The sequence below is a fragment of the Lycorma delicatula genome, chromosome 1 (genome assembly GCF_047948215.1).
Source record: "Lycorma delicatula isolate Av1 chromosome 1, ASM4794821v1, whole genome shotgun sequence".
Lineage (NCBI taxonomy): Eukaryota > Metazoa > Arthropoda > Insecta > Hemiptera > Fulgoridae > Lycorma > Lycorma delicatula.
The window spans coordinates 92,722,075-92,744,621 of NC_134455.1; the positions used below are offsets into that span (position 1 = coordinate 92,722,075).

At 30.1% G+C, this 22,547-nt stretch overlaps 1 protein-coding gene across 6 annotated transcripts in view; it reads left to right on the forward strand.

Moving 5' to 3' along the window:
- Window positions 1–22,547, forward strand: part of twin (CCR4-NOT transcription complex subunit 6-like twin) — a 654,848-nt gene that overhangs the window by 569,567 nt on the left and 62,734 nt on the right. For all 6 annotated transcript variants that reach the window (XM_075357822.1, XM_075357815.1, XM_075357830.1 and 3 more), the window contains 2 exons: window positions 17,693–17,761; window positions 18,680–18,837. In XM_075357822.1, coding sequence (XP_075213937.1) covers window positions 17,693–17,761; window positions 18,680–18,837 — 227 coding nt within the window. The remainder of the gene's footprint in view (window positions 1–17,692; window positions 17,762–18,679; window positions 18,838–22,547) is intronic.

Sequence of the window (22,547 nt, forward strand, 5' to 3'; positions counted from 1 at the left end):
GTATGGAGGACAGGGTGCTGTGTTTTTCCGCTGTAGGTCAGTTTCACGGAGGTCGAGGTCTCATCGATGAATTATTTCTTATTCTACATAGTATTAACAAAGTCTAGTAAACTGGATCTGATTTACGAAAACAGTTTCTCATTTTCCTCCAAACTCCGGGATTTGATTTTTCGGATTGTTATTAGCTTTGGCCTTCATTACTCGGAACTCCTCTGGCCTCGCATCGATTTACATAGGAAAAGTTACTGTATTGCCGTATTGAAATAAAAAAAATTTAACCGACTTGTCTCCCGAGAAATCTCGGTACTCATTAGAGAAACAAAAGGCTGTTAAAAACAGTATTTTTAAAATAGCATCTTTTTCTTGAAGAAGATATATATAAATATGGCCGAGTTTGTAGTTGTAAAAACGAATAAAAATAAAACTAAGCGTTATCCAGAGGACAGCCAAAAGGCTCTCTCAAAGTAATCGGGGTTTTTCCGACCCACAATCCATTAAATGAATTTGGTAGTATTATGCAAAACGGGAGCGCAATAGATTAACAATCGACAATTTTTCGTTTAAACGTCGCAAAAAAAGGTGCTTTTCTCCAGAAATTGATGTGATACTTCTAAAGGAAACTAAAAATTGCATATTTTGGAATTATCCAGCTGAATTATAGACCTTTCCCTTGAAGTTCTTTCGGTTAATGAGAAAGTCCGATATATCCTTGCACTTTACGGTTTTCTTTCTGGTAAACGCTCTTTGCAAAGTTTATATAATCATGAAACATATAAATTTTAAGTTTCAAATAAGTGGACTATTGAAAATTGTAAATAGAGTTATCTATCGTAAATATGAAAGTTATTCGACGATTTTATTATTATAACTTTGTTAAAGAAATTCTGTTGCACTGCTTGGAGTAAAAAGGAGACGTTTTCGATTACGGACTAAAAATATGGGAAAATAAAACAAGTTTGGGTTTTCGTTAATTAAATTAACAAAATTACCAAATATTTTTTTGGAAAAAGCAATATTTTTCATAAAATCAATAATTTATTTTAACGAAAAGAGGTAAATAAAGATTTGTATTGGTGTATACCGATAAGAAATTCAGACATTTTATGCACATTATTTTAAATGTGTTTTATTATTTATGAGCGAGTAGAAGTTCAGGGGGCCCACCATCAACGGCAGGCGCAGGTACAACGTGTCAGAGTTTTTTTTTTTAATATAAATTTATTGCCCCTGTAAATATCGTAGTATTTTCAGAAAAATCCTGTCTAAAATAGTCGCTATTATTCATTTTTCCTAATAAGCGGGCGAAGTTCGAAGAATTTTCTACGACGAAATTACGGTAATTAACTGATAAAAGTATTTAGGTTATATGAAAATATTGGTATTTTCTTATGTTTAAATTTTTGTAATGTTAAATTAATATATTTTTTTGCGGGGAGTTAATTCGCAGCTTAAAATTCGGTCAATTCGTATAGAAGTTGTGGTGTACCGATTTTGTGTTGACGTCGGTTTGGCCAAATGTGCTCCGATACTGTGACGAGTGTAGTGAAATGCGCAACAGCGCGTAACGTGACCTTGGCCTTGTACTCCTGAACCACTCCAACTAAATAATAATAATAAAATATACCAAATACGACATTCGTAGTTTATATTTAATGAACAGGATAATGATCGTAATAATTTTAACCGCACTAATGACAAAAACAAATTGCGAAGGTAAGTTCGAAACGTTTCTTCAATTTAACTTGTATTAAAATCTTTGGCGCCAATTTTTATTTTTCATATTATCTTGAGGTATTCCGGGTGAATTTTTTAATCCTGTAGTTGAGCATTAATTTGTCTCGTTGATTAATTTCTTTTAAAACATTACAAGGTACATAAAAAAAAATATTTTTTAATTTTTTCCTTATACTAAAATGTATAAAAAACGGCGAATTATGTTATTTATTTTCTATTAATAAATATATATGTATATATACCGGGTGTCCGAAAAAGAACTCCGCGATTTAAATTACGTTTTCTTTATTACATTTAGAATTAGAAATACATGTGTTTTATTATATGAAAGTACAAAGTCTAAAGTTTGTTTTAACGATTAATGTGACTATATGAACACCGTTTACCGCCTACAGACGTCAAACCGACAATCCGCCGCATTCCATACTGGCGAGCGTGTTGGCAGGAATTGCTAGTGTTATTTTTTGGCGCAGGTGATCAAGTTGTTGGATATTTTCTTGGTATACGATCCTTTTATATCGCTTCAAAAGAAGAAATCTATCGGTCTGAAATCGGGACTTCGCGGTGACCGAGCGATGGAAGCTTCTCTTCCTATCCGGCCTTCTGGAAACCTGTCGTTGAGTGCAGTCCACACAACTTGTGCACGATGTGGAGATCGTCCGTTCTATCTGAAAATTAGGCCGTTCGTATTTTCTATCTGCGGAAACCCAAAGTTCTGTAACGTATCCGACTACGCTATGCCCGTAATAGCCTGCTCGTAGAAGAAAAATGGCGCAAGAATTATATTATGTATGATACCACATCTGGCATTCACTTTTTCGGACGGTTGCGGACGAATTGGGACACCGATTCTGTGGATTTTCTGATCCCCATATTCGACAGTTACGGCGATTCTTCGTGAACGTGAAATGTCGCTTCAAGTAGTTTCCCTCTGAGGCATATGCCTCAGAGGGAAACTACTATGTTTAACGCAATTATTATTTAACTATTATGTTTAACGCAAAAGATTTGCGATTGTATAGAACGGTTCGGTGGCAGAATTTATTTGTTAATTAAAAAAAAAAAAAGAACTAAATAGTTTCAAACGTCTGAAATATTTTTTCTTATTTTTTAAAATAAATGTATTTCAGGGTGATAGATTTTTAAAATTTTGTGTTTGTAATTTTTTTTAAATATTTGTTTTTTATACAAGAATTTGATTTTAACATTTTGAATTCAAAATAAACAAGGTATAGAGTATTGACCGATTGAGGTAGATTTGTTACGAAATGTGATGAATTTAAGAAGACGGACGAGTGAGTACACGGATTACTCTTGTTCAAATATAGTCCCAATTGCACTTAGAGTATTTTATAGAGTACAGTAAATAGAGAATAGAAAGAGTGTGGTCGCTTCACGTAAGCGTAGAGTTGCAGTTCTGTACAAATCTTGTACTTGACTGTACGCCTGTTTTACAGTAATATAAACACTGAAGGACAGTATTTTCACCATACGTCAAGATTACTGAAATTCTTCATTCACAACGCTTTTTCCTTTCCGTTTTTAATGGAAATTATGTATCTATAATAATCTTATTTAATTGTGTATGTTGGTACAACAAATTCCTATGCTTATTATATTTGTGTTTGTTTTAAAATGCAACCCAAGCGAAATATTTTTTTAATAAAGTTAATCTTTTAATAAAGATTTATAATCGGCTGATATAATTTTCTATTTCTTTTTTGTGAACGATTAACTTATTTTTGATCGTCTGTGTTTTTTATTTAAGAAGAAATTGTTTTGAACTCGGAAGAAAGGATTATGTGGAAAATTTTTTAACAACTAGATCTTTTTTGCGCCAAAAAGCCTTTCAGTTGTAGTTCTCCGGATAAGAATGCACCAAAGGAATCTTCAATTCATCGTTTGGTAAAGAAATATAGAGGAAGTGGTTCTGTTTGCAATTAGAGACGTAGCCGGAAACGTTCAGTATTTAATGATGAAACATTGGAAGATGTTAGGGTAAGCTACTCGCCTAACAGATCATTACGAAAACTACGCAACAAAAAGGAATATCTCTGTATAGCGTCTTTAAAGCTACCCGGCTACTTAACTTAAAGCCATACCGATTTCATGTATCACATGAATTGCATCCGGTTGATTATGCCGCTAGGCTCCACTACTGTCAGTTGGTTTAATCAGTTTGATCGGAAAATTTATTTTTTACAGAAGAGGTTTGGTTTCATTTGAGTGGTTACGTTAATAGTAGGAATGATCGCTACTGGAGCTCAACCAATCTTCACATCATCCGTTCACGCCCACAGAAAAATGGTGTGTGAAGTGCAATTTCTAAGCGAAGAATAATTGCTCCCATATTCATATTGAAAACATATTAATGCAGACATATACCAAGAAATTGTATCGCAATTTATTGCAAATTTAAAATTGAATGAAAAATTCGTTGTTTCAACAAGATGGGGCCACATGTCACACGGTAAGAGCAACGGACCTTTTGAGAAATTTCTTTGGTGAAAGAATAATATCGACTGGCTTATAGTCAGCTAGTCACCTTTTCTTTCTCCTGCAGATTCTTTTCTCTGGGCAAAGAATACTTTTCTGAAAAGGTTGTGTATTCAAAAATAATCCTCTCACCATTGAAGAACTGAAAGCCAACATAACTCAAGAATTACGAGAAATTGAAAGAGGTGCACTTTAAAAGGTCGAACGGAATATGAAAAAGAGGGTAAAGCTAGCATTGATGAAAATGGTGGGCACTTTCAACATTTGTTATAAAAAAAAATTGATCTAAATATTGCTTTGCACAAATTATTGTAATATTTATAAATTAACTGATCGCATTAAATGTATCACATTTTTCTTTAAATGGGGGTTGCGTTTTAAAACAAACATCTTGTAGTCGACGTAGCAATTTCAAAAAAAAGAAAATATTGAAACTACACTAGGGGGAAAAAGCGTTTTTAAAATGTATAAAATCGTTTATACAACGTAGTAATAAAACTTTGTAATTCACCACTAGGAAAACAGGTGAAAAATTGCATAATGTTTCTATAAAATTCGGTTGGAAGTTGAAATTGAAACGATGCTATTCTTTTCTGTTACGTCACAGTAATCCTTTTAGTGAGTATTTATCAATTTTTCCCGTTCTTCAAAGATTTTCAAAAGTTATTTCTTTGCTTTGGTTGATTTATTTTTTTGCTAATTTGTAGAATTATGTTCTTCAAACCTTTTTAGGAAGTATTGTAATCGAGAAGAATTTCGGTTTTCAGATTTCAACGGAAATATCCATTTTGACCATCCCGGAATCCTTTTTGACTAGTTTCGGCGTGACGTCTTTACGAACATTTCACGCATAACTCAAGAACTATTAGGCGTAGAATGTTATAATTTTAGATTTTTGACTGTCTTAACATCTAATTGTGCACCTCCCCTTTGATTACAATCGACTGGACCAAAAGTGTCCAAAAGCTCAAATTAAAAAAATTTGGATTTTTAACATCTTCTTAACTGCAATAATAAACCCTCATTGAGAGCTTTTTAACGTAAGTGGTACTTATTTTCATTGGTTCCAGAGTTATATCCAAATAAAATTTTAATTAATGAAATATTTGGATCTTACAAGAGGAAGATGCATCGGTTCGAATCCGACTTCAATTCCTTTTCTTTTTTTTAAATTTAAATATATTGATTTATTTATAATCATTTACCTCTGGTTGAAAAAAATATGAAAAAAATAGAAGTTATTAGTGAAATAAAATTTTATATACTTTTAATTTTAATTCTTAATTTTTTTTTTATAGAGGTTAATAATTACTAATAAATCAATATATTTAAATAAAAAAAAAAAAATATATATATATATATGTATATGAAGTCGGATTCGAACGTATGTGTGCATGGTTACGGATCCGACACGTTCTCTCACTACACGACACTACTTGGGCGACGTGAAACGAAAATAATATAAAACACTGTTTCCGATACCACAAAATAATGTGATGCAATATGATGGTGTGCACACAATGCAATTCTTTTACTGTCAGTTTTATTAAAGAATTGGAGGATCACATCTTGCTTTAGATGAAATAAGTTTAAATGAAGTGCAGCAGAAAATGCATGTATGTAATTAAATAGGTGTACAAGGACGTCATGTGGTGTCCACATCAGATTTTTTTATGAGACATGTGGAAATTTGGCTGTCTTGAAAACAAAACTGATTTTTATAAGAAACAATGAAATAGTCTATTGGACATCGGCAAAATATTTTGTTTTGAACCGTTTGTGGCGCATGCAAGATGGTTCAGTGTTGCACTAAGGCAGTTAACATATTTATGAGATTGCAGATGCTCTGCTCAAAGTACTTCTTAATAGTAAATTTACCCCGATCAATTGTGTGAAAAGCTACCGACCTATTTATGATTGGTGAAATAATTTTCTTAAAATATTTAGTTTTTTTCTTTTTTTTAATCATCCATATTTGCAATTTTTTTGTTATTGTTTTAAGTTATTCTTATCAGCTTTTAATGACTTACATAAAATGACCTCATTTAAATTATGTTTTTGCAAGTCTACTATTATATTTTGTAAAAAATACATTGTATCTGTTTTCATGTAAAATTAAGAAAATAAATCTATTGGATATTTAGGAAATAAGTATTATTGCACATTTAAATGTCCTGGCTTATATATATAGAAAAGAAGTAGTAGATTAATACTACCGGTGGTGACCTCCCTCTTTGAATTTTTGTATTTTTTAACATTTTGAAGTCATTTAGTCCAAAAAACAATAAAATCTTGGTTAAGAAATTTCTGACTGTTAACCCGGTGTAAGCTGTTTGATTTATATATCAGGAACAGCTTAACCTACAATGATGAAATTTACTTTTTGTACCTTGTGCATTAGGAAAGTTTGTTCTGTTAAATATTTTTAAAAAATGAAACGTGATGGGATTGTATTTAAAAATGCTGTATTTTAAATGGGGTTCAACTTTTAAAAGAAATTTATTTTTATTTTCGTCGAACTTTAGTCTTATTAGCTTATCCAATCGATTTAAAAAGTTTTTTTCTGTAAACTAAAGAAAAAAAAGGGCCACTTGCTACCCTCGTCGTTTATGTTTTGTAATACCATTATTCAATCATGAATTCAGTTCGTTCAGTTTATTTTTTTCGCTGATAGATCGTGATTTTTATTTTTTGTAGTATTTATTAAATTTAAATTGTTTATTATCATCTTTTTGAAAAACGATCTTTTCAAGAATTTTATTCTTCTTTCGCTCTATTGTTCAAGAGGTTTTTTCATATATCGTTTTATTTTTTATTTTTTCAACGGACGTATTTCATAAAGTTTTTCACTCGGTCATTTGCTTTCCTTTTTAGCATATACTTTTCTTTTAATTTTAGTAAATTTCTTGTTAATTGTAAATATATTTTATTTTTCTTTAGTCAAATTTTCCACATTAGTTTTTTTAATTCTTACTGAAATTTTTAATTATTTGATGGTTATTAACTTCGGTCTAATGGTTTTTGTAATATTGACTCTTTATATAATTTCTTGTAATTTGTTTTCTATGGCAAAAATTAGGGAGCTCATGAACACAATGACGACGGGCGACAATGATTTTAATTTATAGAAAGAAGAAATAAGCATTATCAAAACGGAAATAATTTTCTAAAAATATGGGTCAATAAATACCAGTATCCTTAAAAATAAGATTTTTAAATTTTTTTAAACTTTTATGGTTTCAGGAAATTAATCTTTTCGTTATTAGTTTGAGAACGTTTTATCTGAGAGTTACGGGCTATAAACTACAGCCCCTAAAGATATAATATTTATAATTTGGTTAAAACTTGTATTATTTTAACTTATTGGAATTAAATTTAAAAAAAATTGTTTCTGATTTTTTTTAACGAGATTTTTATCAGTATTAAAATAGTTTTCAAATCTTTATCACAGTGATATTTGTTAGTATTTTAAATATTAGTATAGAATGATTGTTGTTTCTTTTTGTATAAGAGTCTAAAAAAAAGTACCTCCGCGCTAGATGGAATTTAGGCTAATTTTTATCTGGTTTAATGAATTATTAGTTTTTCAGGAAAATAATTTTATTAAAAATAATATTGGCTTCAAATTCAGTTTAAACATGGTCCACATAAAAAACAAAATAAAATAGTTCTTTAATATCTTGGATTTTTACTTTTGTTGAAAAAATGAGTAGTTGTAAGAAAAGTAGTACCGACTTCAAAATTACAAACATAATTAAACTATTAAATGAGTATTTTTTTTTCAATATTTTTGTGTGGTTTAATTAGTTATATCGTAGTCACTGAATTTATAACCGGTTTTGTTTTTATGGAAAAAAGAATCAGAATTAATTTTGTTCAGAATTACGCACTTGACATAATTTCAAGAACGAATGCTTTATTTCCGTCTTTGGAAACGACATTATTTTCTTCTCTATGCTATCTAATTATACACTCGGTGTTTAATTTTTCTTACATACCATCCGATAAATTAAAATCTGGGATGTAATGTACAACAGGAAGGAGATATGAGTGAATACTGAAGCGGTGGGGATAACCCGGCTGTTATATGTCCGCCGGCAACATGAAAAGTGAAAGCGAACGTAACCCCGCCTTCTTCAACCTGTAGCCGTGGGGCTTTGAGGTTGCTTCGTAAATGTCACGAGGTTATCGACACTTCACGATGCACAACAAACACAAGCTCGCAAAATAAAAAGTAGAGAGGGCGATATGTAGTTAAGAATGTATGTGTGTATATGTCTGAGAGAGAGTGAGAAAGATCTGCCTTCCTGTTTCAAACCAGGCCACATTTTATTACAAACACTTCATAGTCATGAAATTGCCTTGCATGTCATTTGACTCAAGGAGGTTTATAAATATCGTATTTTAAATAAAAATAAAAAAAAATTTAGAAGTGTAGCTTGTGAGATTTAATGACCTTTATGTAATATGTTTATTTTTTGTGTACTCTTATGCTCTTCGGCCTGCTGCGTAGATTATAAAAATTCAGGAATCGCCGATTTATATATCCTCAACCAAGAATTGTGATGCTGAAGGATTAGGTCCTTTCCGTTTCAAAAGAATATATTAATACCAAATAAGTCTGGCTAATTGACTTGATAACACTTAACTCTTCTGATTTTATTAACCTGCATCATATTCTGACAAACCTGCATCATAATTCTGACAAACTACTAATCAGTCAAACAGAAGTGTGCCTGTACTGAAATTATATACTCAATTTGTATGTAGAAGGTGATGCCTTCTATGTACGTATAAGGTAACACTGCATTGTGCAGTGTGTTGTTCCATCACAAGAGCCGCAGTTTAATATTTTTTTATTGTAGTTGGATTATTTGGGGAAAGAAAATTGATTCTAAATGTTTTCCAAATAAATTTTTTTATGTATTTATAAACCTTCTTAAAGTAACTAAGTTAAAATATCAAAGAAACTATCTTGAAAAGCTGAAAAATTGACTAAAAACATTATTTGCACAATGTCTCTAGGTGCTATAACCATATGGTTGTTACGATCTGATGTGATCTACATCATTCTTAAAAATGATAATCCATTTTCAAACATAAAAATCCCATGATGGGTGTTTGGGAAAGTGAGGAGTGAAATAATTTCTCATTACCTTTTGCAAACGACTAAAAACATTATTGCACATCAATATTCAAGCCTACTGAAATCAAGGTGATATTTAGAAATCAGGGTGATATTTAGTTCTGGTCATTGTAGGGATCGGCTAGATATTGGAACAATTACTTTCAGAGAAAATACCTTTCGTTGATGCCTTTAGTACTGTAAAAGCGTTGAGTTTGCCGTAGACATAAGTAAATTAGGAAATATTGCATTCAATAGCGAATGAATGTATCCTTTTTATTAAGAAACAATACAGTTATACATTTATTAGTAATTACTCTGTTTCAAAATCTTTGTTTTATTTTATTTTTTTTATCCAACATTCAATAAAATTTGTTGTAATGATCAGTTTTTGGAATATTTGTGTTCTGCGTTATTATCATTTCTTGTTGAGTATTATTTCAACATATTTTAATGAAAATAATATATTGGTTTTTCAGGGATCTATGATCTTTTAAAAATATTTTTAATATGACTTTTGAATTGTTAAGTTGATGATATTACTTAGAGATATATCAGATTAATGCAATGTTAACAAACTATTGGTACTTTGGTCTTCCCAGCTATCATTTGTTTTTAAATTTTGATCAGCCTGTCTTGGGGTGATGATTCCAGAATGGATGTAATGCAGTTATGGCAGTAATGTCACTATATGAACAATAGGTACAGTTACAAGTCCTGATTAAATAAAGTGCCAATATCTTTGTGGCAAATATAAATTTTTATATAATTCACAAACTATAAATGAAATTTGAAAGTTGTGCATTATCATAATTTTTTAAAAGTGTTTATTTCACTATAAAATGAAATTAAAATAAAAAATTAAACAGTGCTTGACATTTGACTGATAATAACTAGGTTTATAAAAAAAAACATACTAGCCCAGTTAGTCTAATAGTGAGCATGCTGAAGGCCTCTGGCCTTTAATACTAAAATTATATTTATTGGTTGCCTCAGAGAGGCGGTAATATTAAAATATATATATATATATATACTTCATAATTTTCTTGGATAAAAAATAAGCTTTGTTGTTATTGCTTTTTTTTTATATTTAATGTGTGCTTTTACCAAGTTTCTCAGCCTTATTTATATTTAAAGGAATACATTAATTTGTTGCTTAACATTATTTATCCCAGTCGTTTGTTATGGTTGTGATGCAAATAAAGCATCTGATGTTCAATTTGCACTGGTAAAATTTGCTTTCCTTATCAGTAATGATGTACTTTACTCAGCTATTCACTGTGATGATCGAAAGTGTAGCCTATAGAACTGAATATTAGTTACATTTTGAATGACTTGGAAAACTGATTGATATACAACAGTATATTTAGGTAAGTGAAGAAGGAAATGAGAAATCATTTTATTTCTCATCTCTTGAAACCCTACTCCGAAATTCTTGTTTTTATCCCAAATTTTTATTAGATATTAGATGACTTGAATTTTTTTCTGTTAAATGAACTTCTATTTTTGTGTAGATAATTTATTTTTACTTATATTATACTACATTGTTTTTTTATGTAGAACTTCTGGAAGCACATTTCCATACATAATGTTTTAATGTTTTTAATTTATTATTTCAATTTCATTTCACTTATTTCAATACTTCAAAAATAATTTAAAAATTTTTTAAACATATCACATTAAAATTATTTACTTCATTAGTTTCATTATAAAATTCTAGGGAAGTCAGGTTGTTTGTTTGTTTTGAGATTTATTAAAGAAGCCAATATTACCAAATTTACTTATTTGTGTTGCTGATTGTTTACATTCCTTTTGTAGTCATGCTATATTAATACTGGTTTTATAATTAATCTTTTGTTTGATGATTTTTTATTAGTGAGCTCAGTGTGTATTGATGAAATGCATGTGCCTAGTTTCATTTTGATGTTGTAAATTTTAAGTTTAAAGAAGATGCAAGAAGAAACAACAGATACATACTGAGATGTGTTTCAGTTGGTCAATACGATTGGAATGCGAGACATCTCTGTACAGTTACCTTAAAAGGATTTTAGCCCAGATGTCAGTTGCTGCCCTTGCCATCCTTGGATACCAAGAAGAAACTGTCTAGACATTATCTTCTTTGTACGTCTTCTTGAAATGTATAATTTTTGAACTTAAAAACTTGTCAGACAGTTTTCTCTAAACACTATTCTTGTTATTATTTTCTTTTTATCTAATTATTTAAAGTCGATATTTCTTAAAGAAGCTTCATTTTATTCATATAAATTTTGTACGTGTACATTTTTATTGTCCTTTATAACAAGAACTCTGTATTTATTCCATTAAAGTAAATGTCTCATAATGAAGTGTTTCAAGCCGTACTGTGAATATAGATTTTGTGTTTTACTTATCCTTTTCAGATTGTAGTGTTAGAATAATCCGGTTTTCTTTAACTGGTGTCACAGTGTGGAACTTGTACACATTTTTAATTAGATCATTGCATTTTTTAGCAAATTTTTTTCAAATATTTTATTTGTTCTACATGTATGTAGTACTTTTGTGTTTATGAAGCAAGTTTAATGGCTGTAAAGTGTGTAACTAGTATTAGAATATTCTTGATCACCCTATATTAAGATTACAACTTGCTGTCATACTACATTCTATTCCTTTTTTTGTTGGAGTGCATCAATACCACTTTTTTAACAATGTTGATATAAAAAACAAATTTTAATATAGATATCGAGAGAGCCAACTATGTATTTTCTGAATAAATCTTGTTTACTCCTGGTCATTGCTGTTTGTTCTTTGTTGCAGCCAAAATAGAAGAAGAATTACAAAACAAAGATAAGAAATTTAATTTTCAGAAAAAAAAGAGCGATTTGAATAATGAACAAACCTTAAAAAATGTAAATGAAATCTAGAAACTAATAAACAAACTGAATTTTCTTCAACTTACTGAGAAGGAATATAGACATCTACACATTGTCTGCATGATGTAATTTTCTTGAAGGAGTTATTATTATACTTATAAATGTGTTGAATCAGTTTCTCAAAAAGAAATGTTGGTGATGAAGCTGACAAGCTTCTTGGCCAAATTTTTAAACTTTAAATATTTGCTTAAACTCCTGTATTTTAAAAATGTTTGTTTCAAGAGGGAATTGTGGTCTTCATTTCTTTCTTCATCTGATCAGTTTTAAATTATGATTTGTTTTATCTCATATCGGTAAAAGATAATGGTTAAATTTCAGATATGGAATTGAACCTTGGTTGTGATAAATATTTGATAATAAATTTGTTGTGGAAGATTGTCCATTTGCTTATAATTAGGAATTCCTTCAAATTTAAATCTTATATAATCGGGTATTTACAAAAGAGAAAAAAATTATGTTAAACTGCTGGAAATGATTCAGTTTGTTAAAATAAAGAAAAAATTTACATTAAATATAGAACTAAAATTTTTGTTGTTGTTTGCCTGTCTTTTTTCCTAAAAAATGTTAATAATTTCTCATCCAGGTAAAATATATCTGGCATATTTTGTATGTGACTTTTAAACTGTGTTCTAGAAATTGAAAACTATTTTTCAAAAAACTATTAAATTAAAAACTATTTTTAAAGTAGTGGTAAATTATCACATCACATCACATCTAAGTCTCACTTTAAACCAAATAAACTGATTTCAATGATTCTTATTTTGTTTCATAGAACAATCTCTCTTTGGGGTCTCCATACTAAATTTCTTTTAGGCAATTTAGATGGAAGCTGTAAAAAGACTTCTGGGTATATAACTTAATAAGTTATGGATGTAGATTACATAGTATCATTATGGATGTTTTTTATTAGCAAGATGATTGAATCTTCCTTTTTTATGTCATTTGTTTTATATTGAATTGCTATTACATATTGATGTCATTCAAGTACTTCCAAGGAAATTGTTTGGAAAATTGAAAATAAAATAAAATTGAAAATAAAATAAAATTGAAAATTGTGTTAATAAGCCACAAATTAAATGTGAAGTGTGTAGAGCTAGATTATATAACTGTTTTTAAAATCCCTTTTTTACTTTTACATAAGAAAGAAATAATACAAATTTCTATATTCCACGTAGCCTTAGTTCGTGTTCGGTATCACTCTCTCTACATGAGGCTTCTCTGCATTTCTTTCTTATTTTTTGTTAAGATTTTTTTTTTTTGTCTTCAGTCATTTGACTGGTTGATGCAGCTCTCCAAGATTCCCTATCTAGTGCTAGTTGTTTCATTTCGATATACCCCCTAACATCCTACATCCCTAACAATTTGTTTTACATATTCCAAACGTTGCCAGTCTGCACAATTTTTTCCTTCTACCTGTCCTTCCAATATTAAAGCGACTATTCCAGGATCCCTTAGTATGTGGCCTATAAGTCTGTCTCTTCTTTTAACTATATTTTTCCAAATGCATCTTTCTTCATCAATTTGCCGCAATACCTCTTCATTTGTCACTTTATGCATTCATCTGATCTTTAACATTCTTCTGTCGCACCACATTTCAAAAGCTTAAATCTTTTCTTCTCAGGTACTTCAATTGTCCAAGTTTCACTTCCATGTGAAGCTGTGCTCCAAACATATACTTTCAAAAATGTTTTCCTGATGTTTAAATTAATTTTTGATGTAAGCAATTTATATTTCTGACTGAAGGCTCATTTCGCCTGTGCTATTCTGCATTTTATGTTGCTAACATAAAATTCATCCATCTTTAGTAATTCTACTTCTCAAATAACAAAATTCTTCTACCTCCGTAATCTTTTCTCTTCCTATTTGTATTTTCAGTGGTCTATCTTCATTATTTCTACTATATTTCATTACTTTTGTTTTGTTCTTGTTTATTTTCATGCGGTAGTTCTTACGTAGGGCTTCATTCATGCCATTCATTGTTTTTTATAAATCTTTTTCATTCTCAGCTAGAATTATTATATCATCAGCAAATCATAGAATCTTTATCTTTTCATCTTGCACTGTTACTCCAGTTTTAAATTGTACTTTAACATCATTAACTGCTAGTTCTATGTAAAGATTAAACAGTAACAGAGATTGGGAACATCCTTGTCTGACTCCCTTTTTTATTACATCTTCTTTCTTGTGTTCTTCGATTATTACTGTTGCAGTTTGGTTCCTGTAAATGTTAGCGATTGTTCTTCTCTATCTATAGTTGAACACTAGGTTTTTATAAAATGCTGAACATTTTATTCCATTGTATGTTATCAAATGTCTTTTCTAAGTCTCTAATACCAAGTGTGTTGGTTTGTTTTTCTTTAATCTTCCTTCTACTGCTAATCTGAGCGCTAAAATTGCTTCTTTGTCCCTATGATTTTCCTGAAACCAAATTGGTCTTCTCTTAACACTTCTTCCACTCTCCTTTCAATTCTTCTTTACAGAATTCTAGTTAAGATTTTTGGTACATGAGTAATTAAGCTAATTGTTCTGTATTCTTAAGATTTATCTGCTACTGTTTTCTTTGGTATCTATCATGACAAAAACACTTTTTGAAGTATGATGGAATTTCCCCTTTTTCGTAAATATTACACACCAGTTTGTATAATCTATCTATTGCTTCCTCACCTGCACTGCATTGTAATTATGCAATTATCCTGTCCATCCCAGGAGCCTTTCTGCCATTCAAATCTTTTAATGCTCTCTTAAATTCAAATCTCAGTATTGTATTTCCCTTTTCATTCTCTTCAATCTCCTCTTTTTCCTCTATAGCACCAGTTTCTAATTCATTTCCTCCGTATAACTCTTCAATATATTCCACCCACCTATCGTCCTTTTCTTTTGTATTATAAATCAATGTACCATGTTTATTTAACACATTATTAGATTTTAATTTATGTACCATAAAATTCTCTTTAACTTTCCTGTATGCGCTGCCTATTTTACCAATGATTATTTCTCTTTTCACTTCTGAACACTTTTCTTTAATCCACTCTTCTTTTGTTAATTTGCAGTTCCTGTTTATAGTATTTCTTAATTGTCAATAGTTCTTTTTATCTTCTTCATCACTAGCATTCTTATACTTTCTACTTTCATCCATCAGCTGTAATATCCTTTGATATCCAAGGTTTTCTACCAGTTTTCTTTGTTCCGCCTAATTTCACTTCTGCTGATTTAAGAATTTCCTTTTTAACATTTTCCCATTCTTCTTCTGTGTTTCCTACCTTATCATTTTTAGTAAGACCTCTTGCGTTTCCTCCTGAAAAGTTTTCTTACCTCCTCTTCCACAAGCTTCTCTAAGTTCCACCGATTCATCTGACACTTTTTCTTCAGGTTTTTAAACCCCAGTCTACATTTCATTATCACTAAATTATAGTCACTATCAATGTCTTATCCAGGATATGCTTTGCAGTCGACAAAATTAATTTTTAAATCTTTGTTTAACTATGATATAATCTATCTGATACCTTGCAGTATCACCTGGATTTTTCCATGAGTGTATTCTTTTATTATAATTTTTTAACTGGGTGGTGGCAATTATTAAATTATATTTTGTGCAAAATTCAATAAATCGGTCCCCTGTTTCATTCCTTTTGTCCAGCTCGTATTCACCCACAATATTTCCTTTCTTGCCTTTTCCGATGCTTGCATTCCAATCTCCAACTATTATTAAATTTTCATTCCCTTTTATGTGTTTAATTGCTTCGTCAATTTCTTTGTATACACACTACCGCATCATCATCATCATCATCATCATGAGCACTTGTAAGGATATAGATGTTAACAATTGTTGTCGACTTAGGTTTTGTTTTTATCCTTATTACAATGATTCTATCGCTATGCATTTTGAAATACTGTCTGTCTTCCCTATCTTCTTGTTTGTTACGAAACCTACTTCTGCCTGCCCTTTATTTGACACTGTTAATTATTCTGAAATCACCTAATCAAAAGTCGTTTTCTTTTGTTAATTAAAATTAACTTCGCTAATTCCTACTACATCTACATTTAATGTATCCATTTCCCTCTTTAAATTTTCTAACCTACCAACCTTTTTTGACTTTTAGCATTTCACGGTCCGACTCGTAGAATGTTATTTTTTTATTTTTGGTGACCCCTTCCATAGTAGTCCCCACCCAGAGATCTGAACAGCGGACTATTACCTCCGGAATATTTTATCAAGGAAGGCGCCTCCATCTTTGTTACATGAAAGTGCAAAGAGTTACATTTTCTTGGAAAACAAGACCAGCGGTAGTTTTCCATTTCTTTCAGCTGCGCAGTACTCAGAAATTGAGTAAAGTAAGTCCTCCCAACCTACGTCCTTAACAACTGCTGAAAGAGCTGCTGCCCTCTTTCAGGAATCATTCCTTAGTCTGTTTCTCAACAGATACCTCTCCGATATGTTTGCACCTTCGGTCCAGCTACTCTGTACAACTGAACACTCAAGCCTCCTCACCATCGGCATGGTCTCGTGAGAGGGAGTAAACTGACCTAAAAAAACACTAAAAATTAAAACAATATGACTTTGTCAACTTTTCTTTAAATTTCAACATTTTGGAGTCGACACTAAGTTATGTAATTACAATAAGAAATAATGAAGTTAATTATTTAATAAATTAAAGATTTTGAAAATTTGTGTTTTTAATAAGTTTCCACTTTAGAATGTAAAAATTTAAAGAACTGATCGATTAATATTTAAATCATTTGCCAAAAGTCTTTTAATACCTATTAGAGTTTTCTTGAATTGAGGCCAATCTGTGTCAAATTACTGACAGTGTTCTCAAGGGGTTGGGAGCAAGTTATCACCTGAAGTTGGTAATAAAATATCTACTTTAAGTCAATTTGTTTAGCGTATTAATTTCTACAACTACAAGCTGATACCAAATTACAGCCACTTTTCTTTTTTTCTTTTTAATGATGAGAAACAGAGGATATCAAATGTATATTTATATTTTAGTTTGTTTTTTCCAACATGTAATGCATTATTCCACGGAAATAACCATCTATTTTTTTTGAGCTGGGTATTACATTGGAATGTTGTTATATTTTATTTGGAGCAAACAGTGGCCTACTTGAAATAATGATCTACAAAGTATTAAATTTAATTTCATTAAGTATTGTTTGTGTATTATCAGGATATTACAGAACATACAAACAAACAAGTATGGCCGATAATGGAATTTAAATCAGTCAATTGTTAAAATTTACTTCTAAGTTTAAAACTTATAAGTGATGTCCTCTTTTATTAAGAATTGTTTCCATTAATCTATGAAATAATAAAGTTTATTGTTTAAAATAACATGATACTCATAAAATTGGCTGGAAAGGTTTTGTCTGTTTATTGGAATTATTTTTAATTTTACACAGCTTCCTCAATATAGTTTTGTTGTTTCAGTGAGATCTCCACAACCACCCGAAAGACCTTGGATTCCTTTGGCACGTCCAAACAGGACCAAACCAACATGTAAGTGGTTTAAAGTTTTGTTGTCATGCTGTTAATGTTTTGTTTGTATGAATTTTATTAGCGTTATATTTACTTAATTTAATAAAATGTTGAGAAAATAAACCGTTCTTGATGTTAATTTGTCGCTATTTTGTTGGTTCTCTGTTATTTGAATGGTGAATCTCAAAGATGAATTTCTAATTTTTCAATTTGTCAGTTTTCATGTATTCTCCCTCAAAATCTTGGAGGTGGATACATATCCTTGGCTGGCTGTTGTTGCTATTTTTGAAAGATTGCTATGAAAAAGAAATTGTTACCTCGTATAACTTTTTTATGTGTTTTATTAAATATCTAAATGAAAATTTCACTTTTCACAATCTTATAAAAACTAAAATTAGGTTTTTTATTTTTATAACAATAAAATAAAGTAAAACTGATGAATGAAAAATTTAGGTATGAATGTGGAAATATGGTTTTTATTTCATTCTTGTAGGAGAAATAGTAACTGAAATACAAAATTTAAGGAAAACAGTAGTATACTTAAAAATTACTTAAAAAATTGACATGTGTTAAATAAAAAAAATGGCTACTGTTTGAAAATGGTACATAAAATAGTAATAAATAAAATAAATACTGCTTTTAACTACCAACAGTTTACCTCCAGTGTTAATCTGGATTAAGTTAAGTTGATTTTTCACATGCGTAATATTGTAGTAGAAAAAGAAGGTTGTAATAAAAATCTTTTTAGATAGTTTGTGAACTGAGTATTGTCTATTGTTGGTGTGTAGTATGTTTAAGAGAGTAGTTAAACCGCAATGATTGGATTGCGTACTGATAAAAAAATTACTTTTTTCTATATTTGCTTTTGTTAAAGAAATGATTTAGAATTTTCTTTTGTTGAATTTAATCATATTAAATCCTATTATTATCTCTTTGTAGGTTTGATGACGGTGATGTGCTATAATGTACTCTGTGATAAATATGCAACAAGACAAATGTATGGATATTGTCCTACATGGGCGCTTGCCTGGGATTATAGGAAAAAAGCCATCCTGGCAGAAATTAGACATTATACTGCCGATATTATTAGTTTACAGGTTTGTTAAATTTAGCAAATTAAGTATTTTTTCTATTCTGTTATGAGTTTAATTTTTACGCACTGATAAAAAAATTAAGAAAAATGAATTGGCAGAGTACTGTGATACTATAAATAATCCTTAAAAGAGGTTCATAGTAGCATTTAAGGAATATAATTCATAGCTTTTATCATTGCATCTTAATTATTTTGAATGGACAGTTGTTTTTCTATTATTTTGCAAAATATTTTGTTAATTTGGTCAACTGAGACTGAAATGTTCTTTAGCTTTCATTACAATAATTGTTAAGGCTAATTGTAGAGCTACTGTGCTTTGAGAATGGGAATTGTATATTTGATGTACTTGTATAATAGTACTACAGCAGTATTAATAAAAGTAATGTGATTGAATTTTATGAAGGAAATTGTATGTTTAAGATGAAGATTCTCTACTACATGATATTCTTTTTATTATTATTTTTTAATATATTACATTTCAGAAAAAATCATGTTGTAGTCGTGTCAGATCTTTTATTAATTCAATGCATGAAAGCTTTTTAATGAATTATTTCTGACTAGTTTTATCATGCTGGTTTATAAAATAATATCTATTTTCTATGAAATTTTATCATTAGATTCAGTGAGTGTCACTGAATTTGAATTGGTTTGAATAGGTTGTTTGTTTCTGGATCGTGAATTTAGAGTGCTTGATATAGTGATTTTCAAAATTAGGAAAAGGTAATTTCATGCCGGAAAATAGGTTTCTTATCTATTTTCACTGATCCAGATACTTAAGTTATTACTGCACATCAATTGACTAGGCTAGTGAAATGTAGACAATATTTCACCTTCTTCTAGTACTGGCATGATTCTGTTCATTGCAGCGATTGGATGATAGTGAAGGTTTACTTTCAGATAGTGGCATCCTGATTGGAGTATGTTACCTTATGTATTTTACATGTATCTCAACCGTGTAACAAATACTGGTATGTATAGTTAATATAACTGCTTCATAAAAAACATTGAACACATTATACTGTCTGTAAACCAAATGCAAGATCAACCAGTTATTTTAAAATAGTTCAAAGGAGAACTGTATATTCCATATTTTTTGGTATTCCGTATGTATACGTGGACCAGACAGTTTAAGGGCGAGTGAGAAAGTGTAGAAAATGAAAGTCATGATTGATGCCATATGTCAGGTCTCACAGCTGACAACATCTGTGCTGTTCAACAGCTTATCGAAGGTGATCGCCGATTCACTGTTGAAGAAATTGCATCAGAAGTGGGTGTCAGTTCTGGGAGTGCTCAACGTGTAATTTTTTTTTTAACAAATTTGAAATTGTTTCATTGACAGCTCCATTATTTTTCCAGTAAATTGTTAAATTGTTATTGATTTTTGTGTATAAGTAACGTTATAGACTTAGTGAAATAACTATTTTGAGGTCTGTGTGAAGAAATTCATCAGAGTGATCTTGACAATTTATTAAGATGTATTTTTGTAACTAAGATAAGGGTTATCTCCAAATATAAGTTACATTTTATTTTAGAATGAATGAGTTAAGCGATATATAGCACAGGTGAAAGATAAAAATAGACAAAATATAGAAGTATTGTGAAAGTTAAGAGGAGAGTCAGGGGGAGGTTGATGTATTAGCATCAAGGCAAAATCTATTAAGGCTTTTTTCTTATATTGACACTTATTTCAAATAAATTCATTTTACATTATCCATAACTGGAATAATATAGAATAATTATGCAATACAGTTATAAATGAACAGCTATAATATGGCTTAAAAAAGTAAAACTATGATTTATTATTAAAAAAAAATGATAATACAATAGCACAATACAGTATGATAATATTGTGTATTATAAAAACTACTACTACTATAATAATAACAATAACAGTAGGTGCAATATTGTTTAAATATCCAATTTACATTCACTGTTTTGCTATCAAATTTACTTACACATACATATGCTTACAAACTCGCAGAGGATTGTAAAAATATATACTTACTTATTCTGCCTAATACTGTTTAAATAATACATGAAGTTTCATGTAGATTGTATATAACTTTTGAAACTTCTTCTGATAACTAACTGAATGTTATTTAATTCTTTTGGATTTATGTAAGAGTTGTTCTTATCATCTTTCAGTGAATTTAGTTTTTTGTTTATTTTTGTGATAAGCTGTGGCATTGTAATATGTTTAAAAAAGATGGGGATTCAGGATGCTGCTGTAACGAGGTGTTATTTTCCACATAAAATTATTTTTAATTACTCCTTTTAGATTTTGTGGAGGTGTTTTTATTTAAAGTTAGGAATTATGTAACAAAAATGTTTAATGATTAAGATTTTGATTGGAGTTAATGTTGTGTATAAAAACAATTGTAAGTTTAAACTTAATAAATTATGACTTTATTTATTTTTCTGAGAAATATGCTAAGTATTATTAAATAAGTATTATTGAATTAAACTAAGTATTATTGAGTATTATTATTGTATTAAAATGTAATACAGAAATAACCACAAAAAATTCTATACATTATAATACCAACATTAAAAAAAAGCTGTAATTGAAGATTGGTGTGAAGAAACTATATGCAATGAGAATGGGATATTATTCAGGAGGGGTCAAAGGTCAAGTTACTCTATCTTGTTTCACTATCATCTACACAAAATACTACGTTCTAATTAATAAATACATAAGAAGGTGGTATAAACATTTATGCTTACTGTCAATTTGAGAATCTGTTGCAGTCTGTCTTATTATTTATAATTGTATACAATTTCCTAAAGGAATGTCAAATTACGAATTTGCAGATTTCATTCATTAAGGATTAATACAATTTATAAAGAGGTGTAATATTTTTTTTGACCAGCAAATTCAGTCAATTCACTTTTTAGCAATCTTAAAGGGATTAATTACTTTACTCATATTAATCACTTCCTTGTTTTATCTGATTGTATAAAATAATCCAAATATAATACCTCAACCTGGTGATCATTTATGAACTATAATTTCCAATGAGGAGTCTTAATCTAAGACTTTGAAGGTTGGCGTCCCCACGGCCTTAGCCTCTGCAACCTTTCTTCCCACTACACAGAGAGATGCAGAATACTTTACACTATATGCATACACTACATCAAGAATACTACACAAATTACAACATATACCTTTACACTATCTCTTCTTACACTTACACTTGGTGGTGTTGTGACACCTTACGAAAAGCAACTATAACCCAAGGTGAAAACTAAACTAAACTTGTGCTGATGGGTGCATGGCTATTTGTAGTGAGTCTTGAACGATGTTCTCTGGGCATCTGGGTGAACTGAGATGTATTTCACTCTACCTCCAGTATGCTTGCGCTTTGCTGGAGTGGTCTGTTATATCGCCAATACTTGTTGGAACCATATGGCAGTCCCAATAAAACTCTTTTGGTGGTTGTAGGTCCACTTAAAAACCTACAAAAATGGAGGTTTGAATTGACTTCGATCGATATTGACAGCCAAATATGTGTCAAGCGACAAAGAGAATGGCGAACCTAAGTTATCTAATAAAAGATTTCTTATAATGAAATGAAAGAAAGAGATCTTCTAAGGTTTTCCCTTTTCTAATAAATAAATGCATAGTAACAGCTTGTGGCTCACTGAAATCAATCAAAAAGCTTAGGAGTTGCGTCCTGTTCATTGAGGTGAATAATCATGAACAAAGCCAGAAAT